Source organism: Lagopus muta, chromosome 7 (genome assembly GCF_023343835.1).
Source record: "Lagopus muta isolate bLagMut1 chromosome 7, bLagMut1 primary, whole genome shotgun sequence".
Lineage (NCBI taxonomy): Eukaryota > Metazoa > Chordata > Aves > Galliformes > Phasianidae > Lagopus > Lagopus muta.
Genome location: NC_064439.1, coordinates 41,487,050 through 41,510,816, shown reverse-complemented (window position 1 = coordinate 41,510,816; position 23,767 = coordinate 41,487,050). Strand labels below are relative to the sequence as shown.

General features: G+C 37.3%; 1 protein-coding gene across 2 annotated transcripts; it reads right to left on the bottom strand.

Annotated features, from left to right (window-relative positions):
• Positions 1-1,818: 1,818 nt before the first annotated feature.
• On the bottom strand, positions 1,819-23,057 carry LOC125696070 (prostatic acid phosphatase-like). 2 transcript variants are annotated; one of them, XM_048951314.1, is made up of 11 exons: positions 22,983-23,057; positions 16,820-16,915; positions 15,356-15,442; positions 14,346-14,498; positions 11,741-11,839; positions 10,298-10,402; positions 9,225-9,357; positions 7,751-7,833; positions 6,366-6,472; positions 5,642-5,811; positions 1,819-4,715 (listed from the first exon to the last, which is right to left on the bottom strand). In XM_048951314.1, exons 3-11 carry the CDS (start codon positions 15,434-15,436, stop codon positions 4,597-4,599), a joined length of 1,050 nt encoding a protein of 349 aa, XP_048807271.1. In that variant the 5' UTR covers positions 15,437-15,442; positions 16,820-16,915; positions 22,983-23,057; the 3' UTR covers positions 1,819-4,596. The 2 variants fall into 2 exon arrangements, with proteins under 2 accessions (XP_048807271.1, XP_048807270.1); XM_048951313.1 differs by lacking the exon at positions 22,983-23,057 and adding an exon at positions 22,570-22,731.
• Positions 23,058-23,767: the final 710 nt, after the last annotated feature.

Genomic DNA, 23,767 nt, shown 5'->3' with positions numbered 1-23,767 from the left:
CCTTTCAATTCTCATCTTACTGAAGAAAAGCCTTTATGATTGTGCTGCATATAACCGTTCTTTTTTGTAGCATTGTAGTATCTTAGGTTAGATATTAGGAGGAAGTTTTTCACACAGAGGTGGTGAGGCACTGGAACAGGTTGCCCAAGGAGGCTGTGGATGCCCCATCCCTGGAGGCATTCAAGGCCAGGCTGGATGTGGCTCTGGGCAGCCTGGGCTGCTGGTTGGTGACCTGCACATAGCAGGGGGGTTGAAAGTAGATGATCTTTGTGGCCCTTTTCAACCCAGGCCATTCTATGATTCTATGATTGATGAGCTAGCAAAACTGCTGTGTCCTGTGAAAAGAAGACAAGAAGTTCAGCTGCCATAACCAGGACACAGAGTCATTAGTGTTTTTGACATGGATGTGGCTTCAGATAAATATGCATTAAAAAAAAAAAAAGAAAAAAGAGCTGGGGCCAAGACTTTTCTTTTGCCACTATTTTGATTGAAAAATATGTCTTTACTTTCTTCACAGATTTCTTTCAATAGATTGCTGGAACTTCAGTCTGCAGAAAGGATGGCTTTGGCAGTGTATTTTAAGTCTTGGGAGAGAAAGTAGTGGCATTCCTCTACTTAAAAAGAAATAACACAAATTGGCATGACTGGACTTCAGATGTGTTTTCGTAGCTGCCTTTCTTATTGTATCTGAACTCCCAGATGTGGTCTTGCAGACTCTGCCAGTGCTAAAATCACTTTAGGAATGAAGTTGCCTAGTCATAGAAGAGACCTTGCAGTGTAATTGTTATGATCTGTTACTTCAGTAACAGTTCATGGCTTTTTGGTAGTGGTGATGCTTTGTGAGTATTTTGGTTTTTTTGTTGCTTTTGTTTTGTTTTGGTCTGTTTTTTTTTTTTTTTACTATTAATAGTTAGCAGCTTCTGATGAAGAAGCACTGTCATATAAGTCAATAAAACCATTCCTTTGTAGGTAAATGTCCACCTTTCATCTCTATCTTCCCTTAAAAGAAATGCTTTAAGGTGTAAATATTTTCAGCTATTTCAGGCCAACAGTGCAATCCTATGCAATTTTGCTGACATCACTTTATCAGTGCTTTATACAGGACAAGATGATAGGTCTGAGAATAAGCCAGCTTCTGCCTTTATCGTTTACTCTATTCAGATTCAATGTCTGTAAATCTTTCTTCTTCAAGGAGTGAAAATTGTAGCATTTTTTTGTTTGTGGAAAAGAATGTAGAAATAAAACCTTTATCATCTGGGATTTGATGTTTTGAACTGATATATATATATTTAGTACCATGTATCTGTTACTGTTTTCTGTATCTTACCATATTTAAGAAAATGCACTTAATGAGAAGAAATAGTAGCCTTAGGATCAAGTGTCCCTATGTTACAGGAACAAATGAAACAAACGCCTTGGAGTGAGCTGGTATTACTTAAGACAAATAGCTATGCTGTACTGTCCCAGTTTGTACAATGTTTAGGACTCTGAATAAACAAATTCCAGAACAAAATCAATTCAGTAGGAGAAGGTTGTTGCTGACAGAGTTGGAAGATGCTGTGTAAGCATTGCTGTCTGCCACGCGCTCCAGGAAACCCTGCTGCAGAGCTGCCAGTTGCTACTGTGATTATAGCAGAGGCAGATGATGTCACTGCTAGAGGGCAAATGAAAGAGCTTGATGTCATCAACGTTAGCATTATTTATACCAAAGTATCACCTTTAAAAGTCTGTTCTTACAGAAGAAGCAACTCTTTAAGCATTCACTTTGGTTTGCAAATTATAGGCATGCTGAAAGCTCCATTGCTTTTCACTCAAATAGAATTACAAATGCATTGTTTCTTTAACATACTTTATTTCAGTGCTACAAACTGTTTGGAGACAAGATATTTTCTAATCAGAGTCAAGAGATTCTGCTGTGCAATTTGTAAAAATCGAAAAAGGACAAAAAGCCCTGAGCTTTTTGCAATCTTTTACTCCACCTGGCTTCGAACAAGGCAAAGGCTCTTTACTAAAAATGAGATTTGAGACATAAACTGCAAATGTATCACATCCTTATTGTAACTTCATTAATTCTGAAGTTACATCTGAATCTATCCATCACATTCTGTGTAACTTGAATTCACTGGATTCTTTCTAAAAGTAGATAGGCATTTCCAGGTATGACTTGTTAATAAAGCAGGTGTTCCTACAATAAAGTTCTGACAGCGTCTGCTGCGACTAGAATTACCTCATCGCTTAAAATCCTTTGAAACAGCTTATGAGCTTATGCTTGAGTAGCATCGATGACAAAAGATGTCTCAGGCACTTTGCATTTTACTTTCTACCTGGATGTGCTTCATTTTCTGAGTCAATGCCAGAAAAACCTGCTCCGTTCTGCTCTGTGTACTGACTGACTGTGTGATATCTTACGAACAATTCTTGCTGCAGTTTATCAGTCAGTGATACATCTTCATTTGTCAAGGATCTGACTGCTTCTGGTAAAAAGAAAAACAACCATACCACATCTGTCCTTAAGTGAGTGTTAGTAGCTCTGTGGCCATGGTAATAGAGCTCAGCATCTAGTAGTCACTGAGAATACATATTTAGGAGTCAGGATCTGTTTTGCAGTTTGTGCTGAGCTCTGCCCTACTGTGAGTCCACTGCTAAGAAACCAGTTCAGGTTTGTTCTGTAGAGCTTCTCTAACACTTCTGATTACAACATAAACAATTAAGTTTTTGCAGTGAGGATCAGAGCAACTAGTTAAAATCTGAAGCTTGTACATACAAAACATCTGATTTACAGATAGCTTTTTTTTTTTTTTTTTTTTTTTGTTTGAGTATTTTACCCTGAGTTGTTGTACAACAAAAAATCTTTACCATGTAGGAATCAAATCCATCACTTAAAATGGATGAAATGGAAATGTCAGGGATAGTAGCAAAAGCTTTTTACTGAGTGGGAAATATTTCTTCAAAGGGTGAATACCTCTGCAGGAAAAAATAGTGATGTTTGGAAAGCCCTGTATTCCCACAAGTATTTGTAATTTTGCTTGACTTATGCCATTTAATATCCATACATCTAATTACATCCCATTTGAAATATGTCTGTTGATGTAATACTGAGGGATTCTGTAGATTTGTAGTAGTTGACTCAAGCTTCTGTGTTCCAAATCGCAGCACACAGATGTGTGCTAAAGTCAGTCCAGAAACAGTGCAAATCATAGATGTGATTCTGTATGTGATATAAGCAGCTCCATCTCTAGACTTCTGCACCTATGTGGAAGTCATCATCTTGAGCACACAATTGCTTAGTGTTTCTATCAGGCTGAACTTGCTGTTGACACTTGTCTGTATAAATGTCTTGATTTTTCAAACGGCTTCCTCATGGTAATATAATGCACAGTATCCTCTGCAGGACTGCAGGATGAAAATCTTGATTCAGCCCTTGAAACATATGGCAATAAGCACTATTTCATACAACAACATCAGTGCATATAATCGTAGTTTATGATACTAGAGAGCAATTACGGTAACAGATTCCCTACCACTGGGAGCTCACAATCTAAACAAATACAATATATTTCACAGAAGAGATCAATATACGTAAAGCAGAATTGTCTTCTTTCTTCTAGTGCATATATTACTAACTTAAGGGATTTTGAGCAGGACAAGAAGTTATTGTAAATTAAAATAATGAGGAAAGCAATAGCTGGAGGAAGCATGGCTGAGAGAACTAAGATTATATCAGTGTCCTGAAGCAGGACAGGATACAGACCCATCAGAAGCGTAGGGCAAAGCGTCATCCATAAATGGGAGCTCAGCAAAGTAGGAAGAGAACACTGCCAAAGCAAATAGATTTCAGTGTATTTACTTATCTGTATTAGCAAATCTGTGGACACTGACAAAGATCCTGTTGCACTAAGCTTCTTGGTTAATGCTTGATTTTTGTGACAGCCCCCCCAGATTTCTACAAATTTCTGTGAGAGCTGTAGTAGCATAACTCCTTTAAAAACAGGCAGTGGGCTTTTATTAGCTGGAGGCCAAGCTGTAAACCCATGCATGGATTTGCATGAATAAATGTAACAAAAATAAACAGTATGTTCAAGTGCTGGTATCAATATTTTTCACACGGTAATTGCAGCTTCTGCTCACTGAAAACATTTTCCTGTGCATCATCAAAACAGTTGTTTATAAGAAGTAAGAAAGATATTATAATTTGTGATTTTTGAAAAAAGACTCCTTGAGCAGGACAAGGGAGGAGCAGAGGGCAATTCCCACTCCCAAAAAAGCAAAAAAAAATTAAAAAAAATCATAAGCAATAGTACTCCTTCACCCTCATGGATGGCTGGCTTAATGATGTTTAATAGTAGTGAAAAACCTTGAGGTAGGAACTGAAGTAATTCTTTCTTCCTACCAATTTATATTCTTAATAATAATAATTTCCTACAGTGTTTATCACTGGAGATACTCAGTCTTTTAGGAGTGAAACCTCAGCTCTTCAAGTTTGTGGAATATGCTTTGGAGATGTATTTGGCCAGAGCAAACTGATGGATACAAGCCAGAGCAATTTAAAGAATTGCCTGATGTCTAGCTGCTCACTTTTATCTCTTCACCTCTTTTTTAAATGTCTTGGTAATTGTTTCTGCGCCTGCAGCGTCCATAGTGATAAAGGAGATAGAGTAGAACAAGGTTGAATATGAACAACAAGCCAACGGCAACATCAAATCCAATATAGATATCTGTAAAGAAAAAAAAACAAAGGAGAAGAGTGTTAAGGACAGACATGTGTATGTTATCTTACATACAGAGATAACAGTCTAATGAAAAGTATGTACTATGGAAATGTTTTCATAGTTGAACTTTCATATTCGTATCAAGGTTTGTAGTCTGTGTTACATTTAAGTTTGAAAACATACACCTTAGTCCTGAAAGCACATGCAGTTTCCTGAGAATGGCCAGATCTTATTTCTAGGTTTTCACAGGGGAGGAGTGACAGACATCTTGTATGTAGTTAATGCAAACCAAGAGTTTCATCAGGGATCAGCAAAACATTGAATATATTCAGGGTGGGAGAAATATACTATGACTAATGGAACGTGGCAGTTGGTGCCTTGCCCTCCTGAAAATAACACTCAGGAAGGAAGAAAGGAATGTGGCAAAGGTTATCAGCTGTCAGCTGCTGGTAGTTCAAGAAAAACAGCTGCTCTGACTGCACAGATCAACTGCGCTGCATGTGTACAGTGAAGGCTAAGGTATTATAGTACATGTGCCAGAGATTCAGATGCATAAATCTTACTGTGCATGTGCAAGCCATTTATGTTTTGCATCTACAGAAGCTCTGATGAATCCAGCATACACAGGACTCCTTGCATAGCACCTATATGACTTCTGTTGTATACTTGCAGTGATGGAAGCTCCCCATGCGAATGTGCTAATAATCATAATCATAATCATAATAATACCACTGCATTCCTGCTGTCGAACAAGTCTATCCTTTACATCCTTACAGAAATTTAATTTAATCTGCTTTCTTCACCCATAGTAAAGCTGGTGCACATCTGTTAAAGGGAGATCAACCTATCACGTGAAAGATACAAATTTTGTGGCCATTGATACAATTTCTGCTTCCATGTCTTACTCAGAAAATTCAGTGCTGTTACACTACCTTTCATTCTGTCTTTATTCCCACATTCTTTTGACCAATTTTCGGTAATTATAGGAGAAACTAATTCAGCAAACTTCTCAAGTGGGCAAGAAGAGGTGCATCCTGGCAGAGTGAGTAAGTAAGGATCCACTGAAGAGTCATTCCGATAATGCATTTCAATGCTGTACCGCCTGATTAATGAAATTGAGAAGATTTTTTAAAAGCTTAAATAAAAGTTCTTGAATAAAAGATTTCCAACAGGCAGAATGTTGCAAACAGGTTCTAGCACCCCACTCTAGAACCCATTCTTGAAGAATGGAGGTTTTCTAAGAGACATATGAAAGACAGTTTGCCAAAGACAGTTACCACACAGATCACCAGTCAGATCAGAAGGTCCTTTTGAAGCCTTTTGTCTCTTCTAAACCCTCTGGTTTACTTGGGATTTGTGAGATACCTGGGAGATGTTGCTACCATTTGAACAGTTAAGTTTGATTTACCGCTTGCTTCCAGTTGGTAAGGACTGTTTTCTTCTTCTGGTGTCCCAAAGCACACAGATATATGCATATCCAACAAATGTGATTTTTCCTGTTTTAATATAACTTTTGTGCCTGTTTGGCTACTCAGTTAAATACCAGTTTAAAGCAAATTTGTATCCCCTCAGAGTATTTGAGAGAAAATGATGTGCAGGAAAAGGGAACCAACTTCTAAATACTCCTTATTCTTACATAGGTAAGAGGATACTTGCCCACTGTTATCTTGGTAGAGTTCAAAAAACTGGCAAGCAGCATATGGTGGCAGTTTTCCATTGAAAATATTGAGAGCAATCTGGATGGCCCCAATTGTGGTGTCATGCTATTAGGGAAAAAAATCAAACAAAACCATTACTGAAATTTGGCTTCTATTTTTGACGATCAGTGAACCTCAATCATCCACCTGCAGTCTCTTCCTCTCCCCATTACCTCTTCTCTGTATTGTAGTCCCTCTTCTCTGTATTATAGTCTAACTTCTGCATTTTAATTATTATGCAAGATCTTGAACTTCCTAGAGTAATCAGTTTCAAAAATAAGGGTATATATGGTCCCAAGGCTTTAAAGCAGCAATGAAAATTCTGGATGCATATTGTACTTCCTTCTCAAAAAGAATATAGTAGATCTAGAAAATACACAGAAAAGGCAGCCAGAAAAAGTTGTGGTGTTATGCAGCTCCTAAAAAAGGAAAGATTAAAGCAGTTAGGGAAAGGAAAAATGGAAGAAACGAGACAGAAAATAGTACGTTCATAAGTGAAATAAGAGAAATAAGAGAAAGTGAATAAAGAATATCTGTTCTCTTTTAGCCACAATAGGAATGCTAGGAGGGAGTTAAATCAGTATAAAGTTTTGAAAAATAAATAAATATGGAAGTACTTTTTTTTTAACACACCAGTTTAGAAGTCATTGCCACAGGGTGTTGCAGATGCCAAAAGCTAAATTAATTTTAAAAGCAATTAGATAAATTGATGAAAAAATGTCTGTTGAGAGTTATTAAAAGCACAGACAAAGACTCTGACTCAGGAAGTCCATAAACCACAGTTTGTTGAGAGGTTGCATCAGGGAAAGCATCACCCCATGCTGGTATTATTCTCACATTCTTCCCTGCTGCTGCCCACTGACAGAGACAGGATAATGTATGAGCTGAGTGGACCTTGATCTGACCCAAACGGCCCTCTTTGTCCTCTAAAACAACATGAAGTGGAATTTTAAAAAAGTAAGAAGAAAGAATATTCAATGTACTATCCTTTTCTAAGAAGAGGAAGCGTTTGGAAGGAAAGCTGGAGTTCTGCTGTGTATCCACATCTCTGCATAAGGAGCACTTAAGGCAAGATGCAACTTACTTAAACTGTACAAAAAATCACAGGATGAAAGGATATAATACACAGATATCTTTACCACGTACAGTTTGATTGAAACAGGTGTGAGCCTTGTCCTGCTATATTCTGATACTGCCCTGGGTTGAGCTTATTAGCTGAATTGGATTGTATAACTGAACTGAACTATATTTACTCATTTAACTTACATGGAGACTGATTATTTTCTTTCAGAGCTTTTTACTAGTGAAATTGCAGAAATTTTTATAAAAAGTGAGGATACTTACTGCAGAGTAGACCTCCATTTTTCTTTCTTTTGAGGAATTGGTAGCTTGTTTAATACTATTTAAAATAATATTCACAAGGACACCTTAAAAAGATGGAGGGGAAAGGAAGAGGAAAATGAAGATATAACATTTGCATACAACCAAAAAAAGTAAAGGGTTTTGAGTGTCAAACAGAACACATCTACTCAGATCTCATACTCATTTTTTAGCTCATCCCAAGTTCACAACTAGTGAGAAAACAGAGCAAAGGAAGGTTAAATGTATCATTCATCATCCAGGCCAACTGAAGTGACTGGATTTACAGAAATCAGCTAGAATGATCTTTAGATTTATGGCCAATGACACTTCCAGCTTTGTTCTGCTGAGATCTCCATTGTTTTTTATCTCTTTGGAGTGCTGCAATAATGACAGCTGCACTAGCCACTTCCTCTCTAGATGCTGAAGAAATATTTTTGACTATTTACTTTCACAAGTCACTCAGTATCAATTCTTGATTTTATCGAAGACCTTTTGTACTTCTTGTCCAAACCAGAGACGCACCAAAGCCAATAGAACAAGGGTAGCTGAAATTCCTTTCAGCACAAGTTATACCATCCTAAGGGAAAAGCACAAAAAAGAACACAAAAAAGAAGTTCTGACCTCATGTTATGGTCAGCTGCCAGCTAGCGAACTTCACATCTCAGCATGTAATTTTTCATGGCTTGACCCAGTGATGTGTATGCCTAGATAATGAGGTTGCTAATCTTTAACTAGGTCTAGACTGTCGAGTAGGTGCATTGCAAAGCATAGCCCCAGACAGTCCAGACTTTGGATACTCAAGCTCACTTGTCCAGTTTTCCTGCTCATGGATACCTGTGAATCATACACTGAATGCCTGTGTCTTATGCTGCTGTATAGTCAGAATGTGCGTAGCTTGTGCACCCAAATCTGGAGCAAAGCAGAAGTGTTAGTTCTTGCAGTAGAAATATAACTTGAATCTCTCATCTTCCACTCTGATCAGACTGTTTTGAAGCAACTTTACATCAGGTTCTGAGAGAGCTATCAGGGTGCTGCTAAGGTTCTGGCACAATATAAAAACAGTGCATCAAGGGAAAAAAAAAAAGATCAAGAAACATCTAAAATAAATATTGGGGAAAAGGAACTTACACTTAATCTAAACAAATATCAGAGAAGTAAAGATACCAATGATGTCTTAAATTGTTTTCCTTGTTTCTTTTTCCTCAAAATTTTAATTTCCTAAAAAATCTATAGGATAACAAAGACATTGATGTTTATGTAAACCTTTTTTTTTAATGCCTAACCCATGCAAATCCCCATATTCAGCATATGTTATCACATTTAACGTGGCATCCAATGTCCACAGTTACAAACCAATGTTGTGATTAATAATTTTTCATAAATAAGGTGACAGGATGTTCTATGTTGTTACAGGCATTCTCTCATTCCTTCTGGGAGTGAAGCATTTTTTATTTACCTCCTTGTAGTCGTGATTTCTCTTCTGTTTTATAAACTCCAAATAGTGATAATAAGGCCAATTCTGCCAGTTTTTCCATCTTGCCCACTGTATCTTTGGTGGCCCATACAGGTAGAGAGTAATTGTGAATACTCTAGTGAGAAAGGAAAGCAATGTTTTTTTATTACATTCCCATCTTTCTACTGCCCAGCCTCACACTACTACATTTGGACTCTCTGAGGCTGTCCTGCATATCTTTGTCCATTATGGTTTTTCTCACCAGCGTTCCATGAAATACCCTCTGTGGAAATAGGGATCAACCTGAAGTGGATGAACAGGAAGTGGGCAATCATCTGTGCTGAGGTAATCTCTTGTGAGGCACCATGTATTATTACTGTAACAGTACCACTTTTTCATTCTGTTAGTGTGACAAATTGCAGGCACATGTCTTACCCTCTTCCTGTCCCCTAATAGTGGCCCTTCAGGGTATAATCTAGCTCCAAATTGTCCCACCTTTTCCATACAGTGGTTCTAACACATCACTGGTCACTTACAGACAAGTGTCACTCTACTGTCACTTAACAGTGATTGTGTCTTAAAATACAGAACTGTCCCATGCTGGGGACCAGTCTGACTCTGTTCACTGCAGCGATCAGTTTTCTATCTTACAGAACAAATTTTTACCTTTTATTTTCAATATGCATGCATTTTGATATTTGCCTTTTAATAGGTTAAAAAAAATAATCATTTTCTTGTTAAAAATCAATATGACCCAGCCAGCATGCTCAAAGAAAATATACAGCAACATATTTGAAAGGGAAAAAAAGAAAAAAGAAAAGGAATAAAGGGAGTAGATTCTGGTATCAGTTCCTTATGGTAAAACATCAAAAGAAGACAAGAGTTTTGAAAGCTGTAAGCTATGTTCTTGGAGTATCTATCACCATTGCACTAAATGACGATTTAGATTCAAAGTTAAAAAAATAAGCAAATTCAGGATAGAGGGTAATTCTTTTCTAAGGAACCACATTTATATTGTTTAACTGAAACATATATTGGAGCTATTTTCTTCCTATAACACATTGCATTGTTATTACCTCACAGTACAGTGTATCATATGTATTCCAGAGCTGGAAATTGTCCAGTATTTTAAGATTATTTAGTTCAAGTCCTGTGTTAACTGCCATTGTTTGTAAAAAATCCTGGGGGGGGAAAAAACACCACAAATACTCAGTACATACAGAACATGCATGCATACAGATTCACTAGCTTCCAACCTGACAACATGCAAATGTTTAATGTAATGTTACACACATGAAATCCCTATAAAGGAATATTCTGGTTGAAGTTTTCATTTTTTAACAATTTTGGGATGCTGATTTCTATTTCAGACACCGGTTTTTGCTCAGCTTTACTATGGATGTCTGGTATTCTTGCTGCTACCTTCTTCTCTTCTCCTGACAGCTCCAGGAGGCTACCTGCATCTCATCCACCCTTCAGAAGTAAAGAAGAAGGTGGCACTTAAGACAAAGGAAGATGAGAAATAAAGGGCGAGGGGAAAATGGAAAACTAAAAAAACAACAACAAAACAAAAAACAGAGGCAAATACTCGGGACGAGGTAAAAAGAAGCTGAGGAGGAAACTAGACTTTCCTTCACCTATTGAAAGGAGGCTGAGGGTCTAAGTAATAGGTCCACAGCAGTTCCCAAGAGGATTCTTACGGTTTGTGATACCACAGAAGAATAAAGGGAGTGGATAATATTCCTTATTTCTAAATTGCCTGTTTCATGCTGGTAGTTGAGAGAGGACTGCAATTTAGTTTTAATTCACCTCTCTGGCAGGTGAATGAGTCTGCCTAAAGTGGCTGAGCTAGCAGAAATTTAGATGTAAGCAAATAAAAATAGAAAATGTTGGGTTTAGCCCAACAAGCATAAGCAGGAAGCCTGCAGCGACTTAGAGAGAATGTCAGGGTAAGGGAAACAAAAGACTCCTGCTTCATTTGTGCAGTAGTGCCATTACGAAGTGCACCAGCACAGCAGTGACACCAGTGACCACAGTCCAGAGCATTTTCTGTCCACACAGTTGCATGAGACAGATATGTTATCTGTACATCCACATTCTTCTGCAGCACTGCAATGGGAAATTCAGGAACACTGACTGTGAAGTTTTGTGTTTGGTTAAAAACGTAAGTCATTGTAGGTCTTGTGATGGACCTAAAATGCAACTCTGAAATAAATTTAGAGTGTTTGCCTGATTGGGCTTGCTTTAGTGCTCTGCTATCATAGAATGATTTGGTCTGAAAGGGACCTTAAAGACCTCCTAGTTCCACTCCCCATGGGCAGACACCTCTCACTAGACCCGGTTGCCCAAAGCCCCATCCAACTCGGTCTTGAACTCTTCCAGGGATAGTGTAACTACAGCTTCTCTGGGCAGCCTGTTCCAGTGCCTCATCATCCTCATAGCAAAGATTGTCTTCCTAATGTCTAATCTAAATTTTCTGTTTTAAAGTCCTTTTCCATTTCCTCTTCATTTAGTCTCACCATGTATGGTTGTATTCTACTTTGAAATTCACTGGATGTTTGGGTTTCATTCTGAAGTTCATCAAAACGCGGACAGCCACGCAGAGGAAAAAGCAGCTTCTGAAACAAGAGAAGCAAAACTTAAAATAGTTTTAGAACTAATGAACGCATCTCTAGTTTATCTGTTGCTGAGATTTCTATGTAATATTTGTGATATAAGTTCATGGCCCTGCTACAGCGACTCAGTAACAGTTTGTTTGGGTGCCTTGTTCATGAATTCTTTAACAAAGGAAATGGACTTGTGACCATGATTGCTGGATTTCCATCAATTTAACCAATTTTGACAGGAAGCAGTTACACATGTGTCAGGGGATTGTTTTCTGAAATGGATCAGAGTTCCATAATCAGGAATTTTAAAAAGCTAGCCTTTCCCTCTTAATTTCTGAATCCCTGGGAGATGCTGCTTGACCCCACCTACTGAATTACCTCTTAGTATACACATGCTGCTTTCAGCTTTTTGGAGATAAGTACTGCATTATGGTAAGCATTTTAAGTAACTACTTAATGGACAGAACTTGAAATATGAGTGACAAATAAATTGTGCTCCTGAAATATCAAAAAAACACGAGTCTAATAGCTCTGTTCTTGTTTGGGGGCATGGTTTCACATTTAATAAACCCTAGTCTATGAATTATGAGGTCACCTAATAGTACGTATTTGATCTGAACCACATATACATACATATATATGTACTGAACTGTGTGCTGGCAAATATATGCTTTACGCCAGTTGCAGAAGCATCTAATCCAGATGATACCTAACGAGGTATGTCAGCAAAAAATTACAGTGAGAAAAAATAAATTCACCAATTTATGCCACATCAGAAGCATTTTTGACCCTGCAGTAATATTATCCTGCAACAATACAAACTGTGTAATGGAACTTATTTAACATACAGTGGAAAAATTCTCTGTACAGGGGCTCTTAGTAAAAGCACTAAATTTGAATATCTATTGCCTGTGTAGGACTGAAAGAGGAAGAAGATCTGCTCTGCCATTCAATGAACAACAGCAGACTGTAAATAAAGGGCTTCTCTTTTTGTTTTATAAATATGAGGCATTGCAGCAGCCACCAACTGACAGTAGTACACTTTCAGTTGGACACACTTCCATGGGGGCATTTTCTCTGCAAAATGAAGCTGGAGAATGTTGTTTAATTACACAATAACAAATCTTTCTCTTTCTGTATGGCTTAATTATGCTCCTCTAGGTCTTATTAATTAAGCCACTCCTTTTGGCCTCATTAAACAGTGCTCAGTGCTGCTGCCTGTCAGGTCTTGGGAGATCTCAGTGGCTGAAAAATGAACTGTGATTAGGTTGTTGCTTTTTTTCTTCAGGATTGTACTTGGCCTCAATTTCCCATTTTGTGTTGCTTGGGGCTTGAAAACACTGTCAAACGTCTGTCTGGCTTGGCAAGACAACAGTGTTTTTTTTTTCAGGTGGTTTGCATAGTTAGCAAGAATTTTGAATTGATTCAGTGAGGTTTCATCACACACTGTGAAACATCAATACCCATTTCTGAAGCAGCTTCAGAAGTGAGGGGGTACCAGGCCGTCCTACAGATGAGCTTGCATTCTCCAAACAGGTCATGGCACTGCACTGTGGTACCTCTAGACCACAGTCTCACAGTCCTCTAGTAAGGACTGTGAGATTTTATATACATAAGGCTCTGGCCATTCTGATGCTTTTACATGTCCTATGGTGTGAGAACTGCCCCTAGTATTCCTCATTTAAATAACAGTGACAATATTCTTTTTTGTTTAGAAACACAGGCAAATTTCAAGCTGAACTGCATTGTGCCCAATCAATTCTGTGGAAACCCCTTCTCCTTGTAGCTGCTTAATTCTGTGGAAACCCCTTCTCCTTGTAGCTGCTTTTGAGCACAACAACTTTTTTTTCCTTATCACAGGTGCCAGTGATACTAAAATCTAAACCCGAGTCAGCAGGAAGACCTGTTTACAGCAAAACTTCGAGAAGACCAATCATTCAGATGGGACTGCTCTTATTACAAACGGTAAGGGAAATGTTAGTTTCATTAAGTGTTTGTACAGCATAAAAGGACCCCTGTCTGTAATTAGAGTGCCTAAGTGCTACTAGAACAGGAAAGTAATAATTGAGAGGTCATTACAGTGGCTGATGTAAATCCCATTCCTTAATATACTAAGAATCAACTTGCTAAGGAAGGGAATGTCATCTAGCTGAATGATATTCAGAAAAGCACTTCCTTTCTATGCTGTTTTTGGACAGCTTCCTTGTAATACTGTCCAAATATGTCCTTTTCAGGAGAAATGTTGGAGCTTGAAGAAAATGTGTGTGGTTGACACATCAGGTATTCTGCAATGTGTCAAGAGTGAGGATTTTATTTTCATGCAGCTATTACACTTTAAGTTATGTGTGTCAGCCAGTAGCTATGGTTGATGTTTTCTATCAGATTGAACTCAAAGAGAATATAAAATGTTTGCTATAGTCTTCTTTAAAAAAAAAAAAAAAAAAAATAATAATAATAATAATAAAAAACCCTTGGATAAATCCTAAGGCATTATAGGAAGCATCCAGACAATACTCACCCGATCTGTTGATTTTGTTACAACATGAACAGGAATTGGTTGCCAGAGGAGCTCAGGGTTCCAAATTTGACTGCTTGTTGGTGGAAAGAGGCCAGAAAGGTATGACTGGGCACTCATAATGGTACGGTCATAATCTGTGCTTTGGATATAGAACTGAGAATGAAATGGCAAAGAGTTAGTAAATAAATGGCAACAATAAAAACAAACAAACAACAACAAAAGAAAAAAAAAAGAGGAAACAACAATCCTGGCTTCATGTTTTCACTTCTGCTTTTGCATAGAATCAGAGCAGTGAAACCATAACACAACTTTCTAAGGCTCTACTACATTTGCATAAACGAAATTGCCAGTGCATCTTTAACTTTGGAATCTAACCTTCCATCTGAACTAAAAAGAACAAGAGCATATGTTCTAAAAGTATGAAGCTTTCCATTTTCTGATGTTTAGGGTTACACTGATGCATCTGCTGTACCTCAAGGATGAAGGTACTTTTAATCATAGTGGGTAATAAAACTTCTCTTGGAGGCATGGCAAAGGTATAGTCTTTTATACTTTCTCATCATTGCATCTCTCAGACACTGACCAAAACAGTAGTGCTGTTTCCCCTCAATGAGTCTGTGCTATGTGACAAGCACATTCTAACAACTGGGAGACTTCTTGTTCACAGGATGACGCACGTGAACATGGCTCATCGCATTACTAGATATATACTCATCTTTAAACAGAGTAGAAAAATATTAGGTCACTATGGATAAATATCCAATTTATTAGATGGTGTGGAGCTGTTCAAGCCTGGAAAACTGGTCAGTGGAAGACCCAAACTGAATGTAGAAGCCTAAAGTTAAAGTCTCGACTCCATGTTTTTACCTTGACATAAAGTGTGACTTTCAAGGTTCTTCTGTTACCTGGATTTTGCATTAATGAAAGAAATATGATGATGTCCTTTTTGTACAGAGTCCAACATTCTGCTATTTCAGATAATTGTCCTACAGACAAGTTCTGCTTTATACCTCTTTCCGGTTGTATGTGCTGTTCAAAAAGTTTGAATATCTTTTCCTCGTGTACTGTCCAAGTTCAAAGAGCTGCTGCATTCCAGTCTGTGAGGCAAGCATACAGATGGCAATTAGATTAATATGACTGGAGAATGTTAAATATGTTTCTTTTCTATTTTCTTTTTTATCTTCAGCAATTTCTTTGTACATTACTGTTAACGACTTGTACAACATACTGCATTTTGTGGGTGATAAAGAATTTTTAACTCAAATACTTATAAATATTTATGAAAAAAACCAATCTGAGATTTTAAGACTCCAGCATTATTGCAGAACAGGCAATGAACCTGATTCTGTACAAAGTACTGTTTCCACAGTGCTGTAGCTCTGTAAATGCTCCTGGAGATATTAATAATCAACACTAAAGAATATGTCTGTTAATGACATCTGAAAAAGGAAGATCGATAAACTTGTATTCATTATTGTCACTGCTATGATATTTGATCAACATGATTAATTTGTGGTTTACATTACGTGTCTTAAATAACTGTTTTCCCTTTGGTTTGGTACAATTGCAGTTGTCCTCCACTGCACACTCTCTTTTCTATTATTCATTTCAAATGCTCTGAGCAGAACTTTAACTTTTAGCTGTCAGAGAAGTACATTCTTATTGTGGTTGATAAAAAGATAATAGAATAGAAAAAAGAGCTCCCCCTAAAATCTATGCCAAAGCAGCAACTTTTTGTTAAATTTTTTATTATATTATAAGCTCCTTGCAGGGAGATCATAACATGTTCTCTGACTGCCTGAATTTTATCGATCTTTCAAGCCTCCCTTCAAATAATAAATACTGAATTGTCTCTGATTCATGCTTCTGCATCATGATGACGTATTGCTACAGAATGCATTGGCCTCTCTTTGCTCCAGATTTGCATATGTCAAATACAGCTAAAGAGCTAAGGCTTGATGTTAAGTAGGTTCAGCATATCCTACTGAAGCTCTGGGCTGAAGGCAGTCTCATTAAAAGACACACTGTCCCCAGACGCAGCTTTCTCCCACAAGACTTGCCTTTCTTTGTGGGTAGGTGCATGCTAGTAAAATTACAAAATACGGATTCATCACTTGACCTGGTGTGCACGTATAATTAACTAATCCTAATATAGATCCCAGTGTTTAGTGGTCATCAGAACTTCAGTGATGGTTGATCATGGATAATCTTTAAGCTTGTCATTTGTTTGAAGGTAGACAAACTCTCAGGAAGTGGTTGTTTGTAAGAAGGTATTTATGTAGCTATGATGAATAAGACTTCAGTTTAACAGAAGCTGGATGAATAATATTCCACAAACATTTATGAATTATTGAGGATTGCTAATAGCAACTGTCAGTATTTGGGATTTGCTGATGTTTGCAGAGTACACATCAAAATCTGGCCACTTTCTATTTTTGTAGCATATATAAGTGCTACTATTGAAATTAACATACCTTGGTAAGTTGTCCAAATCCTTGGGGCCATTCACTTTCTTTGTGTAAATCAGTTGGAAAGTTTACAACAGGTGATCGGTCACCATGCCGGAAAACCTAATAAAATTCATGTTAACAAAGCAAATCAATTACTGCTAGCATTCCATTCTTCCCTGGCTAGAGGAACAATCACACAGTTTTACTTCCAGTGCCATTTTTCAAATATGAATATTAGAAAGTAAGCAGCAACCTAGTCAAATAGGATTAGAGTACGTTCTTTACACAGAAAAATAGATACTCTATATAGGAGTTCAGGGGGCATGATCCTGATTATTCTTTCATTTAGAACTCAGAAATCTAATGAGCCAAAATGCCAATGCCCAGATTACATTCATAGCTAGGCATCTATACAAGAAGCTTGGTTAAATTTTGGACACTTGACCACTCCAAATTTAAAAACAGTTCCTGGTGTGCTTATATGAGGATTTAACTACTTTAGCACTGCACTTGAAATTTTATAGACTCCTTTTTTTGTAGTGGTACCTTCAAGGCACTCTTATGTTTAATTTCGTGCTCATACCATAATGTAAAAAAGTAAAAGTTTATCTATTACACTTTTAGCTTACTTAATATTTATTGCTATTTTTACACGTATTTACTAGAATATTTAAGAAAGCATCTTTAAATTTTCCTGTTAACTTCAGTGACACCAAAGAGTTTGGTTGGCTGGACATTCCAGCATGGTGAATGTTGGTTTGATATTTGCAGTCACATGATTTGTACATCAAGAAACTTTAAGTGAGCCTTCTAGTATCTTTCTTCCACCATACAAGGAAAGTACCAATTCCCGATTAAATAGCTCTGAAAATGTCTGTCATACTCTCCCTAAATATGCCATGTACAGACTTAAAAAATGAACTCCACAAAAATTTCATCTGGAAAGAAACACTGGAATACAAATCCATAGGGTTCCAGGCAATAGTCCAGGGATGCTGGTCCAAACTTGAAACAGTTACCTTCACTTGTATCAATGTTCAAATAACCAAATTAATTCCTGATTTTGAAGAAGAAAAAAAAAGTCAATGTGAAAGTGTGGTATATTTGTTCTTAAAGTGTCATTTATTTCATAATAACACACTGATATAGTGATATATAACTTGATTATAATTAGTACTCCCCATTGCCTAACTAAGCCACATCATTCTTCTCATACATCAGTGACATGAGTTTGTTTGCCAGTGCCACATTTGCTAGTTGAACTTCACTGAAAATGTGGTCAACCTGAAATAAATACTGCTCATTAAATCAAGAAGTCATTTTTTTTACTAGCATCAATAAAATATTTGATTCATAATGAATTGCTGAGTTAAAAAAAAAGAAGATAATTCTGAGTTCAAGTATAGCAAAATAGTTCATAAAATATTATTAAATATTTTATTTTTATCTCTGTATGCAATTTTTAATTCTGTACATGCTTTTTTTTTTTACTAGTCTGGAATCTCTGATCATTTTCTGCAATCATTTCTCACTGAACTTGTAGAAAACAGCAGAACAGGCAAAGAGGTACAATGTCTGGTGCTCAATTCAGTTGGAGACGTAAGAAATGAGTGAGGGGACTTTTGTGTTAGCGCTTATTTCTAGTGTTTTGACATGCTGATATACTACATTGCCATGTAGCATTAATTAGCTTTTCTGAACAACCTGATGTCTCTGTAAAGAATGAAGGTTAAATTCCCAATTAAAATGTAGCTGTGTACTTTCTTGTTAAATTACCCAACTCAACAGAAAATCATTTTAATGAGTAATTGACAGTTATTCAAACTGACATGATTAGATTGCTATTTTTAGGCAATATATAGTAACAAATCAAAACCTGGCCCAGAAGTGAGCCTTTTTCATTAGTCTAAAAATGTGTTAGATTTGAAATACTAGTTTGTGATGCTTTACACTTAATATGCAACACAACCTGCTGTGTATATTTCAGTTTCACAACAGTCAACCCCGAAAAACATTCAATAAGCCAGAACAAGGTAGCATTTTACCTGATCAGAGGTGAGAAGGCAAAAACAAGGATCCAAATATATGATATAAGGAGAAAGACCTGTGTGTCCTGGTGGGCAACAGGTTGGCCATGAGCCAGTAGCGTGCCAGTACCTGCTTCAGCAGGGGGTTGGACTCCATGATCTCTTAAGGTCCCTTCCAACCCCCACGACTGTGATTATGTGATTTTGTGAGTATAAGAATATATGTGGGAGCTGGCAATCTAAAGGAAAAGATTTTTTTTCTCTCTTTTTAACATTGAGAAATGGAAAGAGTGGGAATTGTTCTCTTCAAAAAGCAGCACAGTTTCTTTAAGTTTACTCAAAAGAGAAAAAAGTTCATTTCCTTATTTGAATTTTTGCACCAGCATTGTATGGTGACACATAAATATGATATTAACACTAATGTGGAAGTAAAAAGAAAGAAACAAAAACTACTGCTAAGACTAGAATCCTGCTTTTAGGAACTGAAAGACTAAACTTATCAGATAGCTGATTTTTGTTTGTGTTCAAACTTTTTTTTTTCCTTGCTGCTTCTGAAAATGACCTTGCTTCTGTTATGATTGAAAATGAAATAATGACCTCATCAGCTACTCAACACAGAAGGCCAACTCATTCAGTAATGTTCAGCTATGTGTCAGGACACTTTTTTTTGGGGGCATTTTGTCTTCTTTGTTAGGCTACTTGATGCTGTTAAGAAAAACATATCCCTACAAAGCCTGCCTTATCAGCAATATGTATTTTTCAACACTCTGCATTTGGAACTGGTCATTCCAGTAACATTAAAAATATTGGTGCACTGCAGAATAAAGTTACTCTTGGGTTACAGATTGTCTTCCTGACCTGCCAGAGGACTTGCAACAGGGCAGGATTAGAGAAAAGGAAGAAGGAGGCATCATATAAGGAGAAAAGACAAACAAGAAGGAGAAGAAGACAAGGAAAATACACATGAAAAGTGGAAAGCACACCTCCTGTGTGTGTTCACTTCAGCATCTCAATATGTCACTTTACATGACCTCAGTTCTCAAAAGCATCAGATGCAGAATTTCGTCTCCTTCAGCACCAGTGCAGCTTGAAGCTGATTTCATGTTTGGGTTCTCCCATTCTTTATTACAGCATACTGAGGGTGAACACATCAGATCAAAATGGCCACATGACTCAGACTTTGGCCAGCACTTGCTCCTATTGTTGTCAGATGAAAGATCGTGTTGAAGAAAAACAAGGGTAGATGAGGGGAAAGCTGAGAATATGGCACGTATATGTGTATAAAACATCTTCATTCAAAAACGTCATTAATTGCAGTGCACAATGTGGCTCAATAGTGAACCTCACATGGACATTTTTATTGACAGACTCAACTTCAAACAAGATTTCTTATATTGCAGCTAGCAATAAGAAGGAAAAGAACAGATCTGTGGAACCAGTCATGCTGCCAGTCCATCATAGATGCAGAAATACTGAGCATGTTCAGTCAAGATTTCAAATGGCTTGTGTTGATTAGATAGATAACATCCTTAGTCAGCACATCCTGTTCTGAGGAAAGGCGTGATGAAATCACACTACTTCCAAAACCACACCTCTTTGTGTAAATGATAGCTGAAATGAGTGCCTGTCTGGAAGCAGAAGTTACAGATCAGAACTTCTTTACAGAGAGACAATAGATCAGTATTGCATTTCTACCTGGATGCCTGATGGTCCTAGATAGTTGCTATTTCCTTCTCTTACATCCAAGTTGGTGCCTAAGAATTATGGTAAGGGTTGATATCTACAAGTGAGGAGGAAACCTGAAACAGCATTTTGACAAATTGGCTGGTGTTACAGCTTTTCACCACAAAGTACTTGTGGCTAATAATTAAAACACACAAAATCAGCACAAAGGTGGAAGATGCAAGAAGAGAGCAATTCAGCACAAATCTGGAAGTGAGCAAAAGGGAATTTGTTTGGTTCCACCCTCCTTAGCAGATGTGTTTTATATTGTGCAATTCTGCTAAGAAAGTTCTTAAAAGTCATTAATGACACTTTTTCACAGTGCAATAATACTCTCAGGTGACTACATAGCAACTTACAGACAATACAGCTGGAAAACGGCCACTGAATTAACTCAGAAAGGTGTAGACTTACATCGACTGTAGCCTGGCATTTTATCCCATTATGTCAATGAAATGTTCTGGGGCCAATTTCTATTAGTTTCCCTTTCTGTTTCTGCTAGTAATTCTGATCACATGTGAATTCAATCTGTGAATTTAGAAGACAAAATTCTTTTTTGAGCAATCAGAATTGAGCAATCAGAAACCATGCCTTGAGAAAGGAGGTATATACTAAGACTGAATCTATTGTAACTTTTCAGCTAGATTGGTCGATCTAAGAAAAAGTGTCAAAGATAAAAGAAAGACATTTAAATGTATATTTAAAATTAAATATACAAATTTTAACATTAATTCTGATAATTCATAAATGGAGTACATATCAAATACAGTGCTATCTTTTTTTTTTTTTTTTTTCTTCTCTTTTGGGTAGGTGGAGAAGATAGCTGCCCAAGTGTGATAAAGAAGCTGATTTAGGATAGGAAGGATCTTATCTCCATAATGGTAAGCCTTTCCTGTAACTATTTTTTTCCAGTAGCATTGCTTGTTAGCACACAGTAACTGCAATTCAGTAAATGCCTCATTCTCTTCAGAGAGTTAATTCTCCAAAGCATGCTGACAGCCTGAATTGACCCCTGCATCTAGCTAGTTACCCCTTTCACCACTGAAACATTTAAGGATATTACTATATACAGAACGTTATGGAATTAGTTAGCGTCGAGTCCCTGCCTTCTTTAGGGTCTGATAGAGCAATAGGGCTCAGCAGGAATAGAAACTGGTTTTTCTGGTGCACTCTGGCCTCTCCCCAAGTGGCACATCTGCATAATCTAGCCAATACAGAAGGGTGGAAGAACATCTTAAAAGTAAAATTCCTATTTATATATGTAAATTCAAATCCTCAAAACTTTATGTTGAAAATATCACTTTAAACTAACTATTCTATATCAGTATACCCTTCTCATTACAAAAGAAAGCCCCAATTGGAATGAAAAGGGTTGTGATGGAACCTTCACCATCCAAAATACTTTATTGAATTAATCTCTCATTTACTTTAGCTATGGAGGAAACTGATGCTGAAGTACTGTCCAGTTACTTTAAAAAGAGCAGTGAACCAGGACAATACAATTACAGTCTGGTTTCAAAATAACTACAGTAAATGCAACACCCATCTCAGATCTCTACAGAAAATGCCCTTTTCTTAGCACACTGTCCTGATTCAGTTCCTGATTCAGTTGTTCTGAGCAACTGCTTCCATTTTTATGGTGACTTCTATTTTGCAATTTCAGAGCACCTTATACCATCAAAAGCTTCAGCTTCCAAGCACAAAGAAGGTAGGCCACGATCACAAAGTCTGACTATGGAACAGATAAACTAGACTTAAGATCTCTGTGCCCCTGTGCACTATGCCTCTACCACAAAGCGACGTGGTTTGTTTACACTGAAAAAATAACTAGGAATTAAGAGGTGAAAATTCTTGCAGCTACAGGCATTCTTATCTTAAGAAGCCTTTAAATTTAGTAAGAAAAAAAAAAAAGGTTGTATTTTTAAGTCTAAAGAGACGCTAAAGAACTGCACACCTTGTTTGACTTGACAGACATACCAAATTCCCTGCATATCCCACAATTAAATAGAAAACAAATCTACTCACTGCAACCACGAACTTCAGTTCTCTTTCTGCAGTTGCTAGCTGAAACAGAATGAAGGTAACATGAAAAGCAAAACATAGAATCCGAGATGGGTTGGGCAGCCATATCACTCCCATCCTGGCAGCAGATGAAAAAAGTACTTGGAGCTCCTACAGCTGCTTGGGCTAAACAGCCAGGAAGGGAGGCTGGACTTCAAAAGGGGTGGAACTGTGGCTGGCAAATTTCAAATCCAGGAGGAATGTTGTGTGACGACACAACAAACCCCATCACTCTTTGTTTTCAAATTACTATTTACATTCCATTGAATCAAGTCATAATTCATTTCCTTTTTGTCTGTGACGTTTTTCTCTTTCGGAGTTTAAGGATGAGGCTGAAATATGAAGAGTTGCTAGGCATCTATATTGTTCTAACCTACCTGTTCAATTTCTACTTCTTAGGGCTTCGAATTTTTCCAGATGATAGCACAGCCACGAGGATGAACTCAGAACCAAGAGCCAGACAATACTGCTTTCTCTTTTCTGTCCAGTTAATCCTCTTTTCAACTTCTCCACCTACCTTTTTTCTCTCCTCACCTACGCTGTCTCAGCAAAATCAGAATAATTATTTTAAAGAAGACTTCAGCTCTCACATAAATAGTTAAGTAAGCCTTACAGCAAGTACATTCTTCAAGCTGTTTCCTGGGCAGTTTGTTTGCTCTTGGAGTGTTTTGTTTTTCTTTTCCATTGGAGTGTATCTATACTTCTGCTTTTGTAATTCATTATGCCAAATTCTTTTTTGGCCCCAATTCCCAAAGAAATTTCTTTTGAGCAGGCCCTGGATGCTCACTGGCTCAATGGCTTTAAGCAGATTGCTCAGCTTGTCTCTCCTGAATTCCTCTCTATAAAATAAGTCTAAGAATGACATTATTTCTAGTCATAAAGCTTTTTGAAGCAAGCAAAGTACAGTTTGTAGAGACCTCTAAATAGAGTTCTATAAATGTTAAAAGTTAAGATCATCCACATATTGTCTGAGTCATACCATTCCTTTCATTCTCCAGTCTGTCTCAGTGTCTTCTGTTGAGCTCTCTGCAGTAATATTTTCTCTTCAACAGGTACTTTAGCATTTCCCAGATATTCTGTCCATAGGATCCTATACTAAGCCTCAAGTGTTCTTAACTGTGTGAATGGCCTTAAGAGTCCATTTCCCCTGATGGATGGAAGG